We start from the raw sequence: 17,215 nt of genomic DNA on the forward strand, positions 1-17,215 counted from the left end.
CCGAGTTGATGCATCGTGGTGTAATCAATTTCAGATAGGGGTTAAATCCCCATCAAGAAAACAAGTGTGGTGATAAGGAAAGTTGATTACGGTAACACTCCAGGAAAGCCACAGTATATATAATAAATGCATTTAAAGTAAAACTGCTGTAAGATAATTTCTCTTGACCAATTTAGCCCTGCCCTGGGGTTATAAAATTCACATTTTGGGGTTAGTGACATCTGCCGTGGGGTTATAAAATTCACATTTTGGGGTTAGTGACATCTGCCCTGGGGTTATAAAATTCACATTTTGGGGTTAGCAACATCCATGCTCATTAAATGTATGCACTTGGTTTTCTATATTTCGAAAATCTTTAACCATCACATTTTAAAAAAGTTTTTACTACACCTATAGACCCCAAGGGGGCAGTGACCATGATAGGACTATATGACAAGGGCTCCATCTGCCCACCAAAATATATCATTCATGCTACTGTTTCAAATTAAATGTAATTTGTGCAAAGATCATAATGCAGCCCTCAGTTGTAATGGTGAACAAAATGACGCAAATCCTCGATTTTAACATCATAAAAATGTTTTGCTGCCATTTCAGTATTTCAACATAAAATGGCTATTTTCCACACAGTTTTTCTTTTTTAAAAAGATCAAGCTCATGCCTGGACAAACTTTAAATATTCACACCATAGATTTACCTTGTCAATGCACATGCGAAATACATTTTTTTTGTTTGTCCATGGCAGCTAGACAAAATAAGTGAAGCTGACAAAATGAAATAAAATTCAAAAGATATGAAATACATGTACTATTCAAGGTTCTTTAAAGCTTTTGAGTTTAATGGGGGTCCAGATGAGCATCATACATATTCTTAGATGATATACTGTACAACAATTTTTACTGGATCAAACTGAATCTTTCACCAACATAATGGTCAATGCATAGTCACTGAATGGAAGAACCTGGCTACAGAGCCACAAAACTTAGACGTAGTATCTGTGAAGCTGAAGATATTCTATGGAAGGGCATGGATAGTAATAGGCGACTCAGGTGACCTAAACATTACAGACAAAAATAAAAAACAAAGAATGAATTTGTACATTTATTTCCAAAATAAAATTTGTTTTGGCAATTAATAAACAGTCTGCAAAATGATATGTCAGCAAAAAGTAGAGTTTAATTTGTATTTAGAAAAATATCTTAATGATGATCACAATACTTCAGAATTATATATTGAACAAGTATTAACATGTATCAGAAGATTGAAAACTTAAGTACATGCACACAAAACAATTCTGACTATAAATCTGAAAGAATAAAGATGAAATTGATTACTAACATTGTAAGCAGAGTTACATGTGAGTACATGTAGTGTACTGTATACAATACTAAACGTTGGTAAAAGACATGAGTACAGTTTGATTCCTAAATCAACAAGAAACCCACGGACCTCACTGCTCACCTGAGTCAACCTTGTCTTTCTGTTCATCAAGATTGAAATTTTTTTTACCCACTTTATTTACATGAAAAATTTTGAACCCATATATTTACAACCTCACCAAAGCCAAACTGGATCATGACTTAAATCCATAAAACACGGATGCCCTATATTCATGAACCATGTAAAATTTTATCCCCATCCTAACCTCATGGTCCATATTTCAAAAAAAGATTTTTAAAAACTCCCTCCCTACATTCTCATGTAAAATTTTGAATCCATATTGTGGCACAATATCCTACTCCCAGGGCATTGCTATGAATAAACTTGAATCTGCACTAACTGGAGAAGGGGGATCCTTGCATATTGATATGACAAATTCTGGCCCTGCTGCACTGAGAATAAGATTGTCAAAAGATTTATTCTCATGTAAAACTTTAAATCCCTTTCCCATAGATGCTATATGGCAAGTTTCTTTTCATATTAGCAGTGGTTCTAGAGAAGTAAAAAAAAAATGTGCAGAGCTTAGACACGGGCAGATGGACAAACACACCGATAGACAGATGCGCCAGACATTAGGTGATTACATAAGTTTACTTGAGCTTATAGTTCTGTTGAGCTAATAAGTAATCATGGCCTTGCTGTTCAAGAGAAAGATATATTCTAACATACTACTTTGTTCCCCTGGTTGGCCCCAACCTATCCCCCATGGCCATGATTTGAGAAAACTTGAATCTGCATTATCTGAGGATGCTTGCATATTGATATTAATCTGCACTACCTGAGGATGCTTGCATATCAATAAGACTAATCAAGGCCCTGCTGCTCTAGAGAAGAAGATTTATAAAAGATGTGTTCCTACATATCCCAATTTAAAACTTTGACCCCTTCAGTGGCCACACCCTACTCTCTTTGGGGCAATGATTTCAACAATCTTGAATTTGCACTCAGCAGTTCTTAAGAAGATTTTTAATTATCCCACCCTATTTTAACAAATCACTAATTATCTCCCCTTTCAAGGGAGCATGGATCCTGAAATGGACAAACTTGAAAGCCCTTTACCCAAAGATGCTTTGTACTAAGTTTTGATCATATTGGCCCAGTAGTTCTGGAAAAGATGAGAATATGAAAAGTTTATGGACAGACAGAAGATAGATGGATGGACAAATGACAGACAGAAAAGCTTACTACTTGAGCTTTCAGCTCAGGTGAGCTAATAATACACACAATGAAGTATTATAAAATGGATGTGAACTTCACAAGAATGTAATCAAATTTAACAAACAGAACAAGACAAAATGCTTAAAAACATTTCACAACACATGGAATATTTTTTTAATGGAATCTGTTAACATTTATGAAAACAGCTATAGAATGGAAAACAAATGTAAACTTAAAAAAAATGTTGTACACATTGCAACTTGACTAGTTTTAAGTTTAACTGCTTTTTTTCCCTCCCAATAACAATATCAGACCACTACATGTAAATAAAAGACTAGGAAAGTATGTTTTAAGGCTAGTTATGGATTTCATGTTTGGTTACCAAAATTAAAATAAAAGTCTCAATGAAATACATATGATTACCATTGTATCATAACAAATGAAGCTGTAATTTTGGGTTGGATTGTTGGAAGACATGCATAAATGCTGACATGTAATGAGAATTTGTGACTCTACATGAATACCTGTAACTTCATCAAATGGGGAAAGTTTGCATATACATGCCATTAAAAACCATATACAATATACCGAGTGGTGTTTTTTTTATGTTGGTAAAGGTTTTTGGGAATGGCTGTCAAAAATTAATGTAGCCTGGAAAGAAGTGCACCGCATCTAACTGATCAGGACACTCACAAACTAAATTGTTATCTGCTGTCTGACTAGAACTAAAACTAAAAGACATGGGTAAAACACAGACATGCGTAAAACACATGGCTCAAAAGACGATACACCTGTCTGCTCAAAAACTGGTTCCACGGTGTCACTGATCAGAATGGTTCCCCATTTTGTTGTGGATAAAAATGGTAGCTTGGCCAATCAACAACAGTTCACTTGGCACTAACTACCGTTAAATCCATGAGTATGTATATACACGCAATGTAGTTAATTGTGTGAAATCATCTGTTAAATGTCTAGATCATATGGAATTCAAAATTGTAACTTACTTAAAGTCCCATATTGTGCTCTATACACACACTTTGGATACTCAAATCACAAAAGGTCTTCCCAATCCATTCCATGCAAGTTGTTTTGTCTGCATCAAATTGAGAAGTTACAATGTGGTATGTCCATCTGTTATTAACGTTAAAGTACAGAAGTCTTTCTTGCAATACCGGACATTGCTTCCAAATACAGATTTTTTGTCTCCAAACTTTTCTGTGGACCATCAAGAAAATTCAAAGCAGAACTCCTTATGGGTTCCAAAATCAAATTTCTGTTCTGAATTTCTGAAATCCATTTCTTAAAAATTCATTACTTGTGTTGGGAAGCAATGGTCTTTCTGAATTGTGGGTCATCATTTCATATTTTTCCTTTCTTGCTCGAAACAGATACTCAGATGGCTCTTGCAAGTCTGCACTTGAGAAATATTTCTCAACCTATCAATAGAAAATTCACTTGATTATTCATGATTTTTTAAAAGATATACCTGGTCATAATCAATGGCACTTGTACACTGCAATACATGTGAATTCCAAGGTTATTTGAGCCACGACAAGAGATGTTTGTAAAACACATACCCCCCCCCCCCCCCCCCACCATGGTGCAAAATTGAAAAGGGTTATACACACACATCATTTAATTGATAGTAGTATATCAATATATAAATATTGCATGTATTTGAGGGTAACATTGAAAATTTTCACCCCGAGAAAACCATTGTCAACCGAGGTGTAGCCGAGGTTGACAATGGTTTCTCAAGGGGTGAAAATTTCAATGTTACCCTCAACTGCATGCAATATTTGTTTTATTATACTGAATGTTATGTAAACTGGAAAGCAGAAAAACTTACGTCTGTTTACATTTGATCAATCACTGTCGTGCGATATTTCGTATATCGATGCGGGTACTCGCGTTTATTACAAACGCTCAAACGACGTCGTCTAGCAATCTACGGCGAACCGTACGCGCATAAATTTGACGCATGTGATAATTTTTTATAATATCACCCGTTGTCAAGTACTGTTACCCGTTGCTAGATACTATCACCCTGGGTCGCGTGTTTTCTGTTCTCAGAGGGTAACAATATGTATTTTCAAATGTTTCTCGACCAATCAGATTCGAGTATTTTACATGAAAGTATAATAATTCAAAATATTGAGCAGACAATATCTTCCTATGCCAAGAGTGGATTGACCATGTGACCTAAAAATCAATAGGGGTCATCTACTCCTTATGCTGTACCAGTGTACCAAGTTTGGAGAGTATCAAGCAAATAATTCTTAAAATATAGAAGACAATATATTACTATGTCCAATTCAACCATTGACCTCAAAATCAATATGGGTCATCTCCTGAAGATGTACCAGTGTACTAAGTTTGATGTCTGTCAAGCAAAAGGGTTATCAAAATATTGAGTGGACAGTATATTATTATGTCCAGTTTGACCCTTGACCATATGACCTCAAAATCAATAGGAGTCATCTTCTCCTGAATATACACCAGTGTACTAATGCCTCGTTCACACGAAGAATTTAATTCACATTAAACGTAAGTTAATGCGAATTAAATCTGAACCGCGCTCACACGGTAATTTTAATGCGCATTAGTTTACTTCGAATTAAAATTTATGTAGCTCTGTGTGAACGCAAAGCGAAGCTAATTTGCATTAAATGTACATGCATGCGTAATGGCAAATTTGGGTCACATGCATCATACCCGTGGTCAGCTATATATATTAGTTTTAGTTTTATGCGAAAAACTAATCAAAATGATAATAATCAATAAAAAAAAATGTACAAACAGTATGTCATTGGATAATGTCAGACGTAAATCTGTGTTCTGCATAGCATACTGAGCAATACACATGGAAGGAATTGCATTTAAATACGACAAAAATGTTTTAAATAAGTGATAATATGATTTTCTCTTTTACGTTTTAACAAATATGCTGCTCATTGTTATTTATTTTTTTTTTTTTATATAATATGACGTCATAGTAGACTTATGATACGTATCAGTAATTAAAAATTACGTCACAACAGTAGTCAGCAATAATATATATAGGCCTAGTGTTTTGAACAATGAATTCTGTATCAACACATAATTCATTAAAATATCTATAAAATAATTTTCAATAATATAGTCTATCCTTTAATTTAGACATGCATACGAATTTAATGCGCATTAGTTTCCCTCGCATTAAATATTACGGCCGTGTGAATGTTATCTAATTCGAATTAATTTAATGCGCATTATTTTACTTCGCATCAAATTTAATGCGAAGTAAAATTCAATGCGCATTCGTGTGAACGAGGCATAAGTTTAATGTCTGTCAAGCAAAGGGTTCTCAAGATATTGAGCAGACAGTATATTCCAATGTCCAGGTTGACTCTTGACCTTTAAACATGTGACCTCAAAAGCAATAGGCATCATCTCCTGAAGATGTACCAGTGCAGTACGGCTGGGACGATTCAGGGTTAGCTCGATTCGGTTCGGTTTCGATTCAGATCAGAACGGTTCGGTTATTTTCGATTCGGGTCATGTTAGGTCCAATTTATCTAATGACAGCACAAAAATTAACAATTTTAATGAGTAGCATATTTGATTTGATTTTATTCAAGTTATATAACTATGCCGTCATTTGTAAACATCATATCTATCTATAATGGCATTTTATAACTTTGATAGAAAAAAGAAAACACTGACAGTCTATTAAAATTTGTTATATTAATGTGCTGCATAAGTTTTGGAATATTAAACAAATCTATAGTGAATCAAAAATGAATATGATATTGTTTTCATTGATATGTAAAAATTCAACAATTCTGTCAATTGAGAGTCTGAAAATTTCTCCTTTATTGATTTACTTCTCTCATCTTAACTGTCAAATCTGTGTCATTACCTATGATGTTGATTTACTCCACCATTGACAGAAATGCTATATGTCATGTAAAGATATTCTGTTGGTATCTGAGTGGCAAAAAATGCCAACTCTCAACACAGTAGTGATTTAAATCTCTGTTGCATAAAAAAACACGTTCTGCACAACACTCGGACGCCATGTTAGTTGTTTTGGTGTATGTAAAATCAAAACCGAACCAAACCGAAAACTGGAATTTGTAATCGGTGCATCGAATCGAATGGTATGAATCGCGATGCATCAAAATTTCCGGTGCACCGCATAGTCCTACAATATACCAAGTTTGATGTCTGTTAAGCAAAGGGTTCTCAAGATATTGAACAGACAGTATATTCCTATGTCCAGTTTGACCTTGACCTTTGACCATGTGACCTCAAAATCAATAGGGGTCATCTTCTCCTGAAGACGTACCAGTGTACCAAGTTTGATGTCTGTCAAGAAAAGGGTTCTCAAGATATTTAGCGGAGAGTATATTCCTATGTCCAGTGTGATCCTTGACCTTTGACCATGTGACCTCAAAATCATTAGGAGTCATCTTCTACTGAAGATATACCAGTGTACCAAGTTTGATGTCTGTTAAGCGAAGGGTTCTCAAGATATTGAATGGACAGTATATTCCAATGTCCAGTTTGACCGTTGACCATGTGACCTCAAAATCAATAGGAGTCATCTTCTACTGAAGATATACCAGTGTACCAAGTTTGATGTCTGTTAAGCGAAGGGTTCTCAAGATATTGAATGGACAGTATATTCCTATGTCCAGAGTAGATTGACCCTTGACCTTTGACCTTTTGAACTGAAAAACAATAGGGGTCCTCTTCTACTCATAACCAACCCACATATGAAATATCATAATCATCAAGTGAATGGTTCTCAAGATATTGAGCGGACAACATGTGGTCGACCAACCGACAGATGCAAACCAATATGCCCCTCTTCTTTGAAGGGAGGCATAATTAAGTATACCTAAAAATTCAAAAATAGTATCACAGAAAGCGTATACAGTGCCCCCCTCCCCCATTATAAAAAATGGCCAAAAGATGTACCGCCACAAACATCTGCTGTTTAAGATTTAGTAGTATTTAGTGTTGAGCCCCATTATCCTTTAAGGGTCCTCTAGATATCAATTTAAGTTTACAGTTGGTCTACTAAATAGAAGTCCATTTTCTGAAAACAAGTATGTCTTTCTTTACACTTTCATGGTATATTTTCCTTCATAGAGTGCACATAATATATTAGCACAGACATCTGATTGTACGACGACCCTTGACCTTTGACCATGTGACCTCAAAATCAATAGGGATCATCTTCTCCTGAAGATGTACCAGTGTACCAAGTTTGATGTCTATCAAGCAAAGGGTTCTCAAGATATTGAGTGGACTGTATATTCCTATGTCCAGTTTCACCCTTGACCTTTGATCATGTGACCTAAAAATCAATAGGGGTAATCTTCTCCTAAAGATGTATCAGTGTATCGAGTTTGATGTCTGTCAAGCAAAGGGTTCTCAAGATATTGAGCAGACAGTATAATTCTATGTCCAGTTAGACCCTTCACCTTTGACCATGTGACCTCAAAATCACTTGGGGTCATCTACTCCTTAGGATGTACTAGTGTACCAAGTTTGATGTCTGTCAAGCAAAGGGTTCTCAAGATATTGAGCGGACAGTGTCTTCCTGTGTCCAGAGTGGATTGAATTTTTAACCTTTTGACCTGAAAATCAATAGGGGTTCTCTTCTACTCGTAACCAACCCATATATGTAATATCATTACGATGAAGTCAATGGTTCTCAAGATATTGAGCGGACAACATGTGGTCTACCGACCGATCGACAAGTGCAAAGCAATATGCTCCTTTCTTTAAAGGGGGGCATAAATATGAGAGCCCAATCACTCACCATTCAAAAGTTATGAGCAAAGTTCAAGCTTCAGACAAAGTGGACAAAAACAATATGCCCCCCACCCCCCTGACTTAAGTCACAGGGCATAAATAAATTTAATCATCATAACTTGGAACCATTTGCATGATTTAGTATGGTCCTGCTATTCTTTGAAAAAAGAATTTGTTTTAATTTCCTGTATATTCCAACATCATACTTCAATCTCCTATTATGACCCACAGCACCTTACCTCTGGGGCTCCTAAATTGAACAAATTTAAACTATAGATTGTTTTTATGAAAAACAGTTGTCTCCCCAGCTTCCCAAATTGGAAGTGCTCCAAATGAAACCTCCTCCCTTTAATGTACTGCATGGTATGGAGGAGAAAGCATGAGCAGGAACATAGACAATATGAACTTCAATAAGCCACATAGGAGAAATGTGCACAAACTATTTTACACCCTCCACCCCTCAGATGCAATATAACTTTAAGGACAACAATTGGATCCTCCTGTCCCTGCGAAATGCACATCTGTAAATGGCATTGAAGTATCATACAAAGTTTCAAATCTTATCGGATAAGCTATATAGGAGAAGAAGCGTTCACAAGCTATTTTAACATCCTCCACCCCCCTCAGATTCACTTTAACTTAGGAAAATAATTAGATCTTCCTGTCCCGAAAATATGCACATCTACAAATGGCAATGAAGCATTGTACAAAGAAGAAGACGAAAATGTGAAAAGTTTACAACGCCGACAACGCCAACAGACAAATTTTGATCAGAAAAGCTCACTTGAACCTTTGGCTCAGGTGAGCTAAATAGTCTGGAAAACTGATAGTTCATGCTATTTATCTAAGTCCCAGGGCTATAAAGAAGTGAATAATCAACGGACCGCGACCAAATTCAAACTTGAACTGTAACTTGTTATGGCAAAGCAATGTACCAAATATCAAATATCTGCAAGAACAGAGATAAAAGTGCGAAAAACTGAACTGGCGGATGGAGCACACACCTAAAGTCGCCATTGTCGGTAGGGAACTAATAATTTAAAGGTTCGTAACTTTCTACATTAAAGTCCTCCAGAAAAATTTGCCTGTTGCATTAATATACATGTATATGTACGTGTTTTTTAACCTTGTTAAGACAGACATCTGGGAACAGTTTACACAGGTATGATGCCTCTGTTGGCTTTTGCTTGGATAGAGGATTATCTGCCAACTTCAACAATTCCTTACGACTGTACACTATTGGATCCACCTCCTCCAAGTCATCAGAATCTACAATATCCCTCCACAGAGCTAGAAACCAGACAAAATTTGTAAAGCTCGTCATGGTATAAATAACATTTCAACAGATCAATGAGAGGCCCATGAGCCTAATAGTCACATGAGTGTGCACATTGTTTACTCTTTAGACTGGCTACCTACCATGGCTACACCAAGAAACAAAATCATTTGAAGTTGCGAGTTTTCAGGTCCCTTGGGGCTTTAATGAATGCTTAAAGGTGTGTTAGGCACTAGTGGAAAATATGTTAAAAAGACCTGAACAAGACACATTTTTTTCTGCATGATAAATCTAAGGTTTTTATAAGGGGTGGATTTGTAGCTCTCTGGTATGTCCCAATATTTTCCCAGAGAGCTACAGATCTGCAGCTAACTTAACCCTACTCTGGGGTCATAAATTTCAGTTTTGGTATACGGATCATTGCTCTTATAATGACTGCTTGATGTCCAAAAGTAAAGAATAAAATTTATAAGATATAATGCATTTTCAACCAACTCAGCTCCACCCTAGGGCCTGAACATTGAGGTCATAAATTTCACAGTTTGGGTATAGGGGTCATATCTCATTACAATCATTACAACAGTTTGACTGATTGATGTCCAGAAGTAAAGACAATTTCAAAGATACAATGCATTTTCTCTGTCCAACTTGGCCTGAACCCCCTAAACCCAGGGGTCATGAAATCCACAATTTTAGTAAAGGGTTCATTGCTAACTGCAATGCAGATAGTTTGACTGCTTGATGTCCATGAGTAAAGAAGAAGACTTTTGAATTTGATAGTTTTAGTAACACCCCTCAGGCCCCCTGGAGGCATGGTCCATGGAATTTACAATTTTGTTTCCCTTAACCCAGATATTAAACACTAAAATTGGTTGAAATTCGTTTAGCTGACCCAGAGAAGCTGAAAACATTTTTAAAAATCCCAACCGATGTACAATAACTAACAAAAACAGTCATAATAGGTCACCTGAGTGATTCAGGTAACCTAAAAAGCAATCTTTTTTTTCAAACTTTAAGCAGAATAGTAGATATAGAATTTAAGAAAAATATAATGATTATAAGAAAGTTTTCACCCTGTTTCTGATGTGAATACAGTGCTCACCTAATTCCTCAATACACACAGCGGTATTATACTTCTTGAACATCCTTCTTCTTCCAGAGGCCGAGTAAATACTTTTGGGGAGACCCTTCTCCACATCAGCTATAAGTGAAGGATCACTTCCAGGTCCTAAAGGATTTCTCTCCACTACAATCTAAAAATTCAAAGCACGTAAAAGATTCATCTTTTGGGCAGTTAAACCATCATTGTAGAATATTCTGTAAAGGAACAGATATCATCTTCACTGTTTCTTATTAGATATGAATCCCCCCCCCCTTTAAAAATTGCAAAGAAACATATTAAACTTGAACTTTCGATTACATGTGTATTTTTAAAATATCAATACAAGTTAACAATTTTTTTTAAACATAAACAGTGTCCCTTGTTTAAACAGAAAACTTCACATTACCTTTGCATTTCCACCTTCAAAATGCACTTTGTGAATAAGATGTTTTGGTCGCTGGTGAACAACAGTTGAGTTGTCACTGCCATCTTCCCCAGACACCGTGGAAATTCTGCCTGGGATTCCAAACCCATGACAAACAGAAGGTTTCCTCCAGGAATCCTGATCAGCACCATTTAAAGTAGGAAACAGTCTACTTTCATTTGTCCTTCGGCTGAATTTCTCATCTTGTCCCCTTGTCCATTTATCTGTCCTATCATTAATCACTCCAAACCCTGTCCTTGTGTGATATCTTTTCATTTCATTGTCTTTGAGTTTGGTGAATTCTGTACTTATGCCTTGACAGATCTCGCTGATCTTATTCTGTTGTCTTACTGTCTCACTCCGGTGCGATTCTGTACTTATGCCTTGACAGATCTCGCTGATCTTATTCTGTTGTCTTACTGTCTCACTCCAGTGCGATTCTGTGGAATACAGCGACTGATTGTCTTCCTTTGGTGTAGGTTGTCCAAAATGTTTGGACAGAAATTCATGGCTATCCTGGAAAATGGAACTACATTGCATATAACTTCATAATGTTTTTTTCAATTTACTCAGATTTAAGACACTTTACTGTAAACTACAATTATTTTCTTGTTAAGGTGTGGTAATCCACCTTGGTTTTGCACATTAAATATCAACTACACAAGACTAAAACATGGCAATTTTGAAAAGATCACCTTAGCATTTAAAACAATAAACATGCTGTGCTATGCCTTTGTACCAATACCCTATGTGGGGTCCATTGCACATTTGAACTCCATACCTAAGATATTGAATCTATCTAATTAATTTATTAACAAGATGTGTTTGTGAAACACAAATGCCCCCGATAATGGCCACTTCCGAAGATGGCCAAGGTCACAAGGGCAAATATTTTGGTACCAGTAGAAAGATCTTGTCAAAAGAAATGCTCATGTACAATATGAAAACTCTAATATTTACCATTTAGAAGTTATGACCAATGTAAAAAAAAAATTAAGAGGTCAAATGTCAAGGTCAAAAGGTTCAATACCAACGGAAAGATCTTGTAACAAGGAATACTCATGTGAAATATCAAAGCTCTATCTCTTACTGTTCAAAAGTTATTAGCAAGGTTAAAGTTTTCAAAAAGTAGGTCAAACTCCAAGGTCAAGGTCACGGGGTCAAAAATGTTGGTACCCACGGAAAGGTCTTGTCACAAGGAATACCCATGAGAAATATCAAAGCTCTATCTCTTACTGTTCAAAAGTTATTAGAAAGGTTAAAGTTTTCAAAAAGTAGGTCAAACTCCAAGGTCAAGGTCACGGGGTCAAAATTGTTGGTACACACGGAAAGGTCTTGTCACAAGGAATAATCATGTGAAATATCAAAGCTCTATCACTTACTGTTCAAAAGTTATTAGCAAGGTTAAAGTTTCAGACAGAATGACAGAATTACAAAATGACAGAATGACAGACAGGATAAAAACAATATGCCCCCAGATCTTCTATCTCGGGGGCATAAAAAGTAATGGGTTATGCAGAAATTCTGCAACATCAATCAATATCATAAATCTTTACACTGTAGGGTGTATATATACGTGTGTGTGTGTGTATGTGTATGTGTGTGTGTATATATATATATATATATACATGTATTATTAAAAATAATATCTATAGATCGAAAATATTTTCACTATCAATGGATATACCCAGCCCTGAATCTCCAACCCAGGGGGCCAAGAATTTGATACAGACCTCTCCAAACTCAAAACATTTATGCATCCAGTTTATTTGCAAGACATTCAAGAGAAAAGAAATAAAAAACTGGCTTGAAATTCAATCTCTAAATGTTCTTGATCTCTCAAAGTATCCCCATCCTAATTTCTTCCTCTATACAAGTAAGCAAATTCTTCTTTCTCTCATTCTCAAAAGTCCTGCTATACATAATCTCTTAAAATTTACTCAAGTATGTATTTGTTACCTGGAGATGATATTTGTTTACACCAGCTTATGACTGAATTGGCACTGCATAGACCATACCCCTGGGATTACCATTGCTTTGAAAAGGTAAGCTTAGTAGGGCTTCATAAGCAATGCTTCCTCAACAGGTACCCCAACCTGGGGATTAATTGGCATGTCAAATGATAAGCTGCAATTATCAATCCACCAAAGCAAATTTTACATCACTTTGTGTGCAAGTCTCAAGCTTTACAGGCCTGCATGGGTAATGAATTATCACTTTTTTTCGTAATTTTCATTTAAAAACACAGAATAACCCTCCCAAAAATTTAGAAATTTTTTGTAAAATCGTGATGTTTTGGATGAACAAACTAGTTAGAAGCCACAAAAATATTCCTGCCATACACTGGTAATCTGCTCATACAAGAACATTATAGCCATTATCATAAATACCAATGTTTACTCAACAATTCGTGTAATTAAAAGGTTTGCAAATCAATGAATGATCTGCGAAGATTCACGCCTGCATCCTAAAAGCAAAGCATCTGGTTTTATGCCTGCATACAAATCGCAGAATTTCAAACATGTACCTTACAGACAAAATGGGATTTCTTGAATCTGTGGAATTTTGACCCCACAGAAATAAGTACATCTATAGTAAACCCACTTCATATCTACTATATCTAATGGCTCTTGAGAAGTTGAAAAAGTTGAATGTGAAAAGGTTACAGATAATAGAGCCACCAGAGTCAGAATCAGAAAAACTCACACAAGTGTTGGATTCAGGTAAGCTAAGAAGAAATCTAAACCAAAATTTTCTATACCTTCCCCAACTCTATCTCTTGAGTTTGGTTTGACAGCACACTGGTTGCTTTTGTCCCTAAATCATCTGGAAAGCAACAAAACATATTTATATAACATTCCACTACTCTATCAAAGTCTAAATTCACCATTCTGTAATGAAAAGTCTTACCTTGTTCTAAATTTTCAACATGTTGTGTCTTCCTGCAATTAACAAAACAGTATACACATTTCACACCACTGAAAAAAGGTATTGTATACAATTTTTTAATTTCAAGCTTAAGAGTACATTTTGATACATTACTACAATTTCATACACTTCTGCTGTACTGCAGTATACTTGCTTTGAAGACTAAAATTAAACAAAGAATATGCATTGCCTGTGGGTAATAATGACTCCAGACAGACAGACAGACAGACATACCCTGGACAAAGTTATTCCTGTGCATCCTCCATGCTATTCTGACAACACATGATGTACCTAATATTTTTCAGCAATAATATCTCTGTGTCAATGTATAAGATTGCATGACAAAAAGCTTTCTAGACCAAAGTATACCCAACAAAAACTACTCACAAATTCTCATAAAGGTCCTGAATAAACGAATCCTCACTGTTCCAGAGGACGGTATCATCCAGGTCCCCATACCCGGAGTCAACACTCTATAAAATAATCAATTTCATATGTCTGCAATAAAGCCCCCCTGTTTTTCTCTCATATGACAAGGTAATCTTGGTGAACTATTAATTGTAACAATATCTTGGTGAACTATGTTAAAAAGTGCATGTACTTACAATTGCTCGACAAACTTCCTTTTCCTTAGTTTGACCTCCATTTTCCAGCATCCTAGTTGCATCAGACACTGTTTCATTCCTTCGATCATCCTGCTATAAAAATCTTAGTTAGAAACACAATGACCAGTTGTTTCTCACAATTTGGATACTTTGCTGATCTTTTCTGTATATTTATAATGAAAGGTTTCACTTTAACATTCATACATCATGTAAAGGAAATTCTTCAGGTATTGTAGCCCATACTCTCTTCCTTATTTCCAATATCTGCTCTACTGCTTTCTTCAACAATAAAGTAAAACAAGATACTGTTAAGCTTCACACTGTGGGAAAGTCCCATTATTGCAAATCTGATATTAACATCTGACCTTTGGCCCCTCTATTTTCATTTTGTTGCTGTGGCAATATTGCCTCATATCATTTGAAATTCAAATTCTTTACACATCTGATTGTGTTAGATATTTTGTCATCAATTCTGTCTCCATAAATGAGTACTGAATGATAGGAACACCTAATTACTTCACGGTAGCACTTTATCTGACATAATGATAGGAACACCTAATTACTTCACGGTAGCACTGTATCTGACATAATTTTGATGAACACCTAATTACTTCACGGTAGCACTGTATCTGACATAATGATAGGAACACCTAATTACTTCACGGTAGCACTGTATCTGACATAATGATAGGAACACCTAATTACTTCACGGTAGCACTGTATCTGACATAATGATAGGAACACCTAATTACTTCACGGTAGCACTGTATCTGACATAATGATAGGAACACCTAATTACTTCACGGTAGCACTGTATCTGACATAATGATAGGAACACCTAATTACTTCACGGTAGCACTGTATCTGACATAATGATAGGAACACCTAATTACTTCACGGTAGCACTGTATCTGACATAATGATAGGAACACCTAATTACTTCACGGTAGCACTGTATCTGACATAATGATAGGAACACCTAATTACTTCACGGTAGCACTGTATCTGACATAATGATAGGAACACCTAATTACTTCACGGTAGCACTGTATCTGACATAATGATAGGAACACCTAATTACTTCACGGTAGCACTGTATCTGACATAATGATAGGAACACCTAATTACTTCACGGTAGCACTGTATCTGACATAATTACTTCGCGGTAGCACTGTATCTGACATAATTACTTCGCGGTAGCACTGTATCTGACATAATTACTTCGCGGTAGCACTGTATCTGACATAATTACTTCGCGGTAGCACTGTATCTGACATAATTACTTCGCGGTAGCACTGTATCTGACATAATTACTTCGCGGCAGCACTGTATCTGACATAATTACTTTGCGGTAGCACTGTATCTGACATAATTACTTTGCGGTAGCACTGTATCTGACATAATTACTTCGCGGTAGCACTGTATCTGACATAATTACTTCACGGTAGCACTGTATCTGACATAATTACTTCACGGTAGCACTGTATCTGACATAATTACTTCACGGTAGCACTGTATCTGGCATAATTACTTCACGGTAGCATTGTATCTGACATAATTACTTCACGGTAGCACTGTATCTGACATAATTACTTCACGGTAGCACTGTATCTGACATAATTACTTCACGGTAGCACTGTATCTGACATAATTACTTCACGGTAGCACTGTATCTGACATAATTACTTCACGGTAGCACTGTATCTGACATAATTACTTCACGGTAGCACTGTATCTGACATAATTACTTCACGGTAGCACTGTATCTGACATAATTACTTCACGGTAGCACTGTATCTGACATAATCTTGGCATCAGAATATGTAGTGTTTTCTTAAGTAGTTTGAAATCTTAGCTCTTTGGCACAATTTTACTTGTATGAATAGAGATTTTGAAATCTTAGCTCTTTGGCACAATTTTACTTGTATGAATAGAGATTTTGAAATCTTAGCTCTTTGGCACAATTTTACTTGTATGAATAGAGATTTTGAAATCTTAGCTCTTTGGCACAATTTTACTTGTATGAATAGAGATTTTGAAATCTTAGCTCTTTGGCACAATTTTACTTGTATGAATAGAGATTTTGAAATCTTAGCTCTTTGGCACAATTTTACTTGTATGAATAGAGATTTTGAAATCTTAGCTCTTTGGCACAATTTTACTTGTATGAATAGAGATTTTGAAATCTTAGCTCTTTGGCACAATTTTACTTGTATGAATAGAGATTTTGAAATCTTAGCTCTTTGGCACAATTTTACTTGTATGAATAGAGATTTTGGTGCTTCTAATTTTGGCAAAATATCCTCATCCACTAAACAAGCCAAACTTTTCCTACACCAATATTTGAAAACAAAACACTTTCAGTTAGTTGTTTGATTATACAAAGGGAAATCTCGAATCATATGACATTAGATAAAGAGTGAATTGGCACTGCTGTATAGTTGTTTGATTATACAAAGTGAAATCTCGAATCATAT

At 35.8% G+C, this 17,215-nt stretch overlaps 1 protein-coding gene across 7 annotated transcripts in view; it reads right to left on the minus strand.

The window, feature by feature from the left end:
* LOC125667385 (uncharacterized) overlaps positions 1 to 17,215 on the minus strand; it is a 29,435-nt gene that overhangs the window by 8,181 nt on the left and 4,039 nt on the right. Inside the window, exons 6-14 of one of the 7 annotated variants that reach the window (XM_056153205.1) lie at positions 14,943 to 15,017; positions 14,739 to 14,828; positions 14,521 to 14,606; positions 14,116 to 14,147; positions 13,967 to 14,031; positions 11,188 to 11,721; positions 10,782 to 10,932; positions 9,530 to 9,693; positions 1,086 to 4,031 (exon numbers count right to left, since the gene is read on the minus strand). In XM_056153205.1, the coding sequence (XP_056009180.1) occupies positions 3,861 to 4,031; positions 9,530 to 9,693; positions 10,782 to 10,932; positions 11,188 to 11,721; positions 13,967 to 14,031; positions 14,116 to 14,147; positions 14,521 to 14,606; positions 14,739 to 14,828; positions 14,943 to 15,017 (1,368 nt within the window). In that variant the 3' untranslated portion in view covers positions 1,086 to 3,860. Of the gene's footprint in view, positions 1 to 1,085; positions 4,032 to 9,529; positions 9,694 to 10,781; positions 10,933 to 11,187; positions 11,722 to 13,966; positions 14,032 to 14,115; positions 14,148 to 14,520; positions 14,607 to 14,738; positions 14,832 to 14,942; positions 15,018 to 17,215 lie in introns of those variants that run through there. The other 6 variants (XM_056153206.1, XM_056153204.1, XM_056153210.1 and 3 more) reach the window with 6 other exon arrangements.

Source organism: Ostrea edulis, chromosome 1 (genome assembly GCF_947568905.1).
Source record: "Ostrea edulis chromosome 1, xbOstEdul1.1, whole genome shotgun sequence".
Classification (NCBI taxonomy): domain Eukaryota; kingdom Metazoa; phylum Mollusca; class Bivalvia; order Ostreida; family Ostreidae; genus Ostrea; species Ostrea edulis.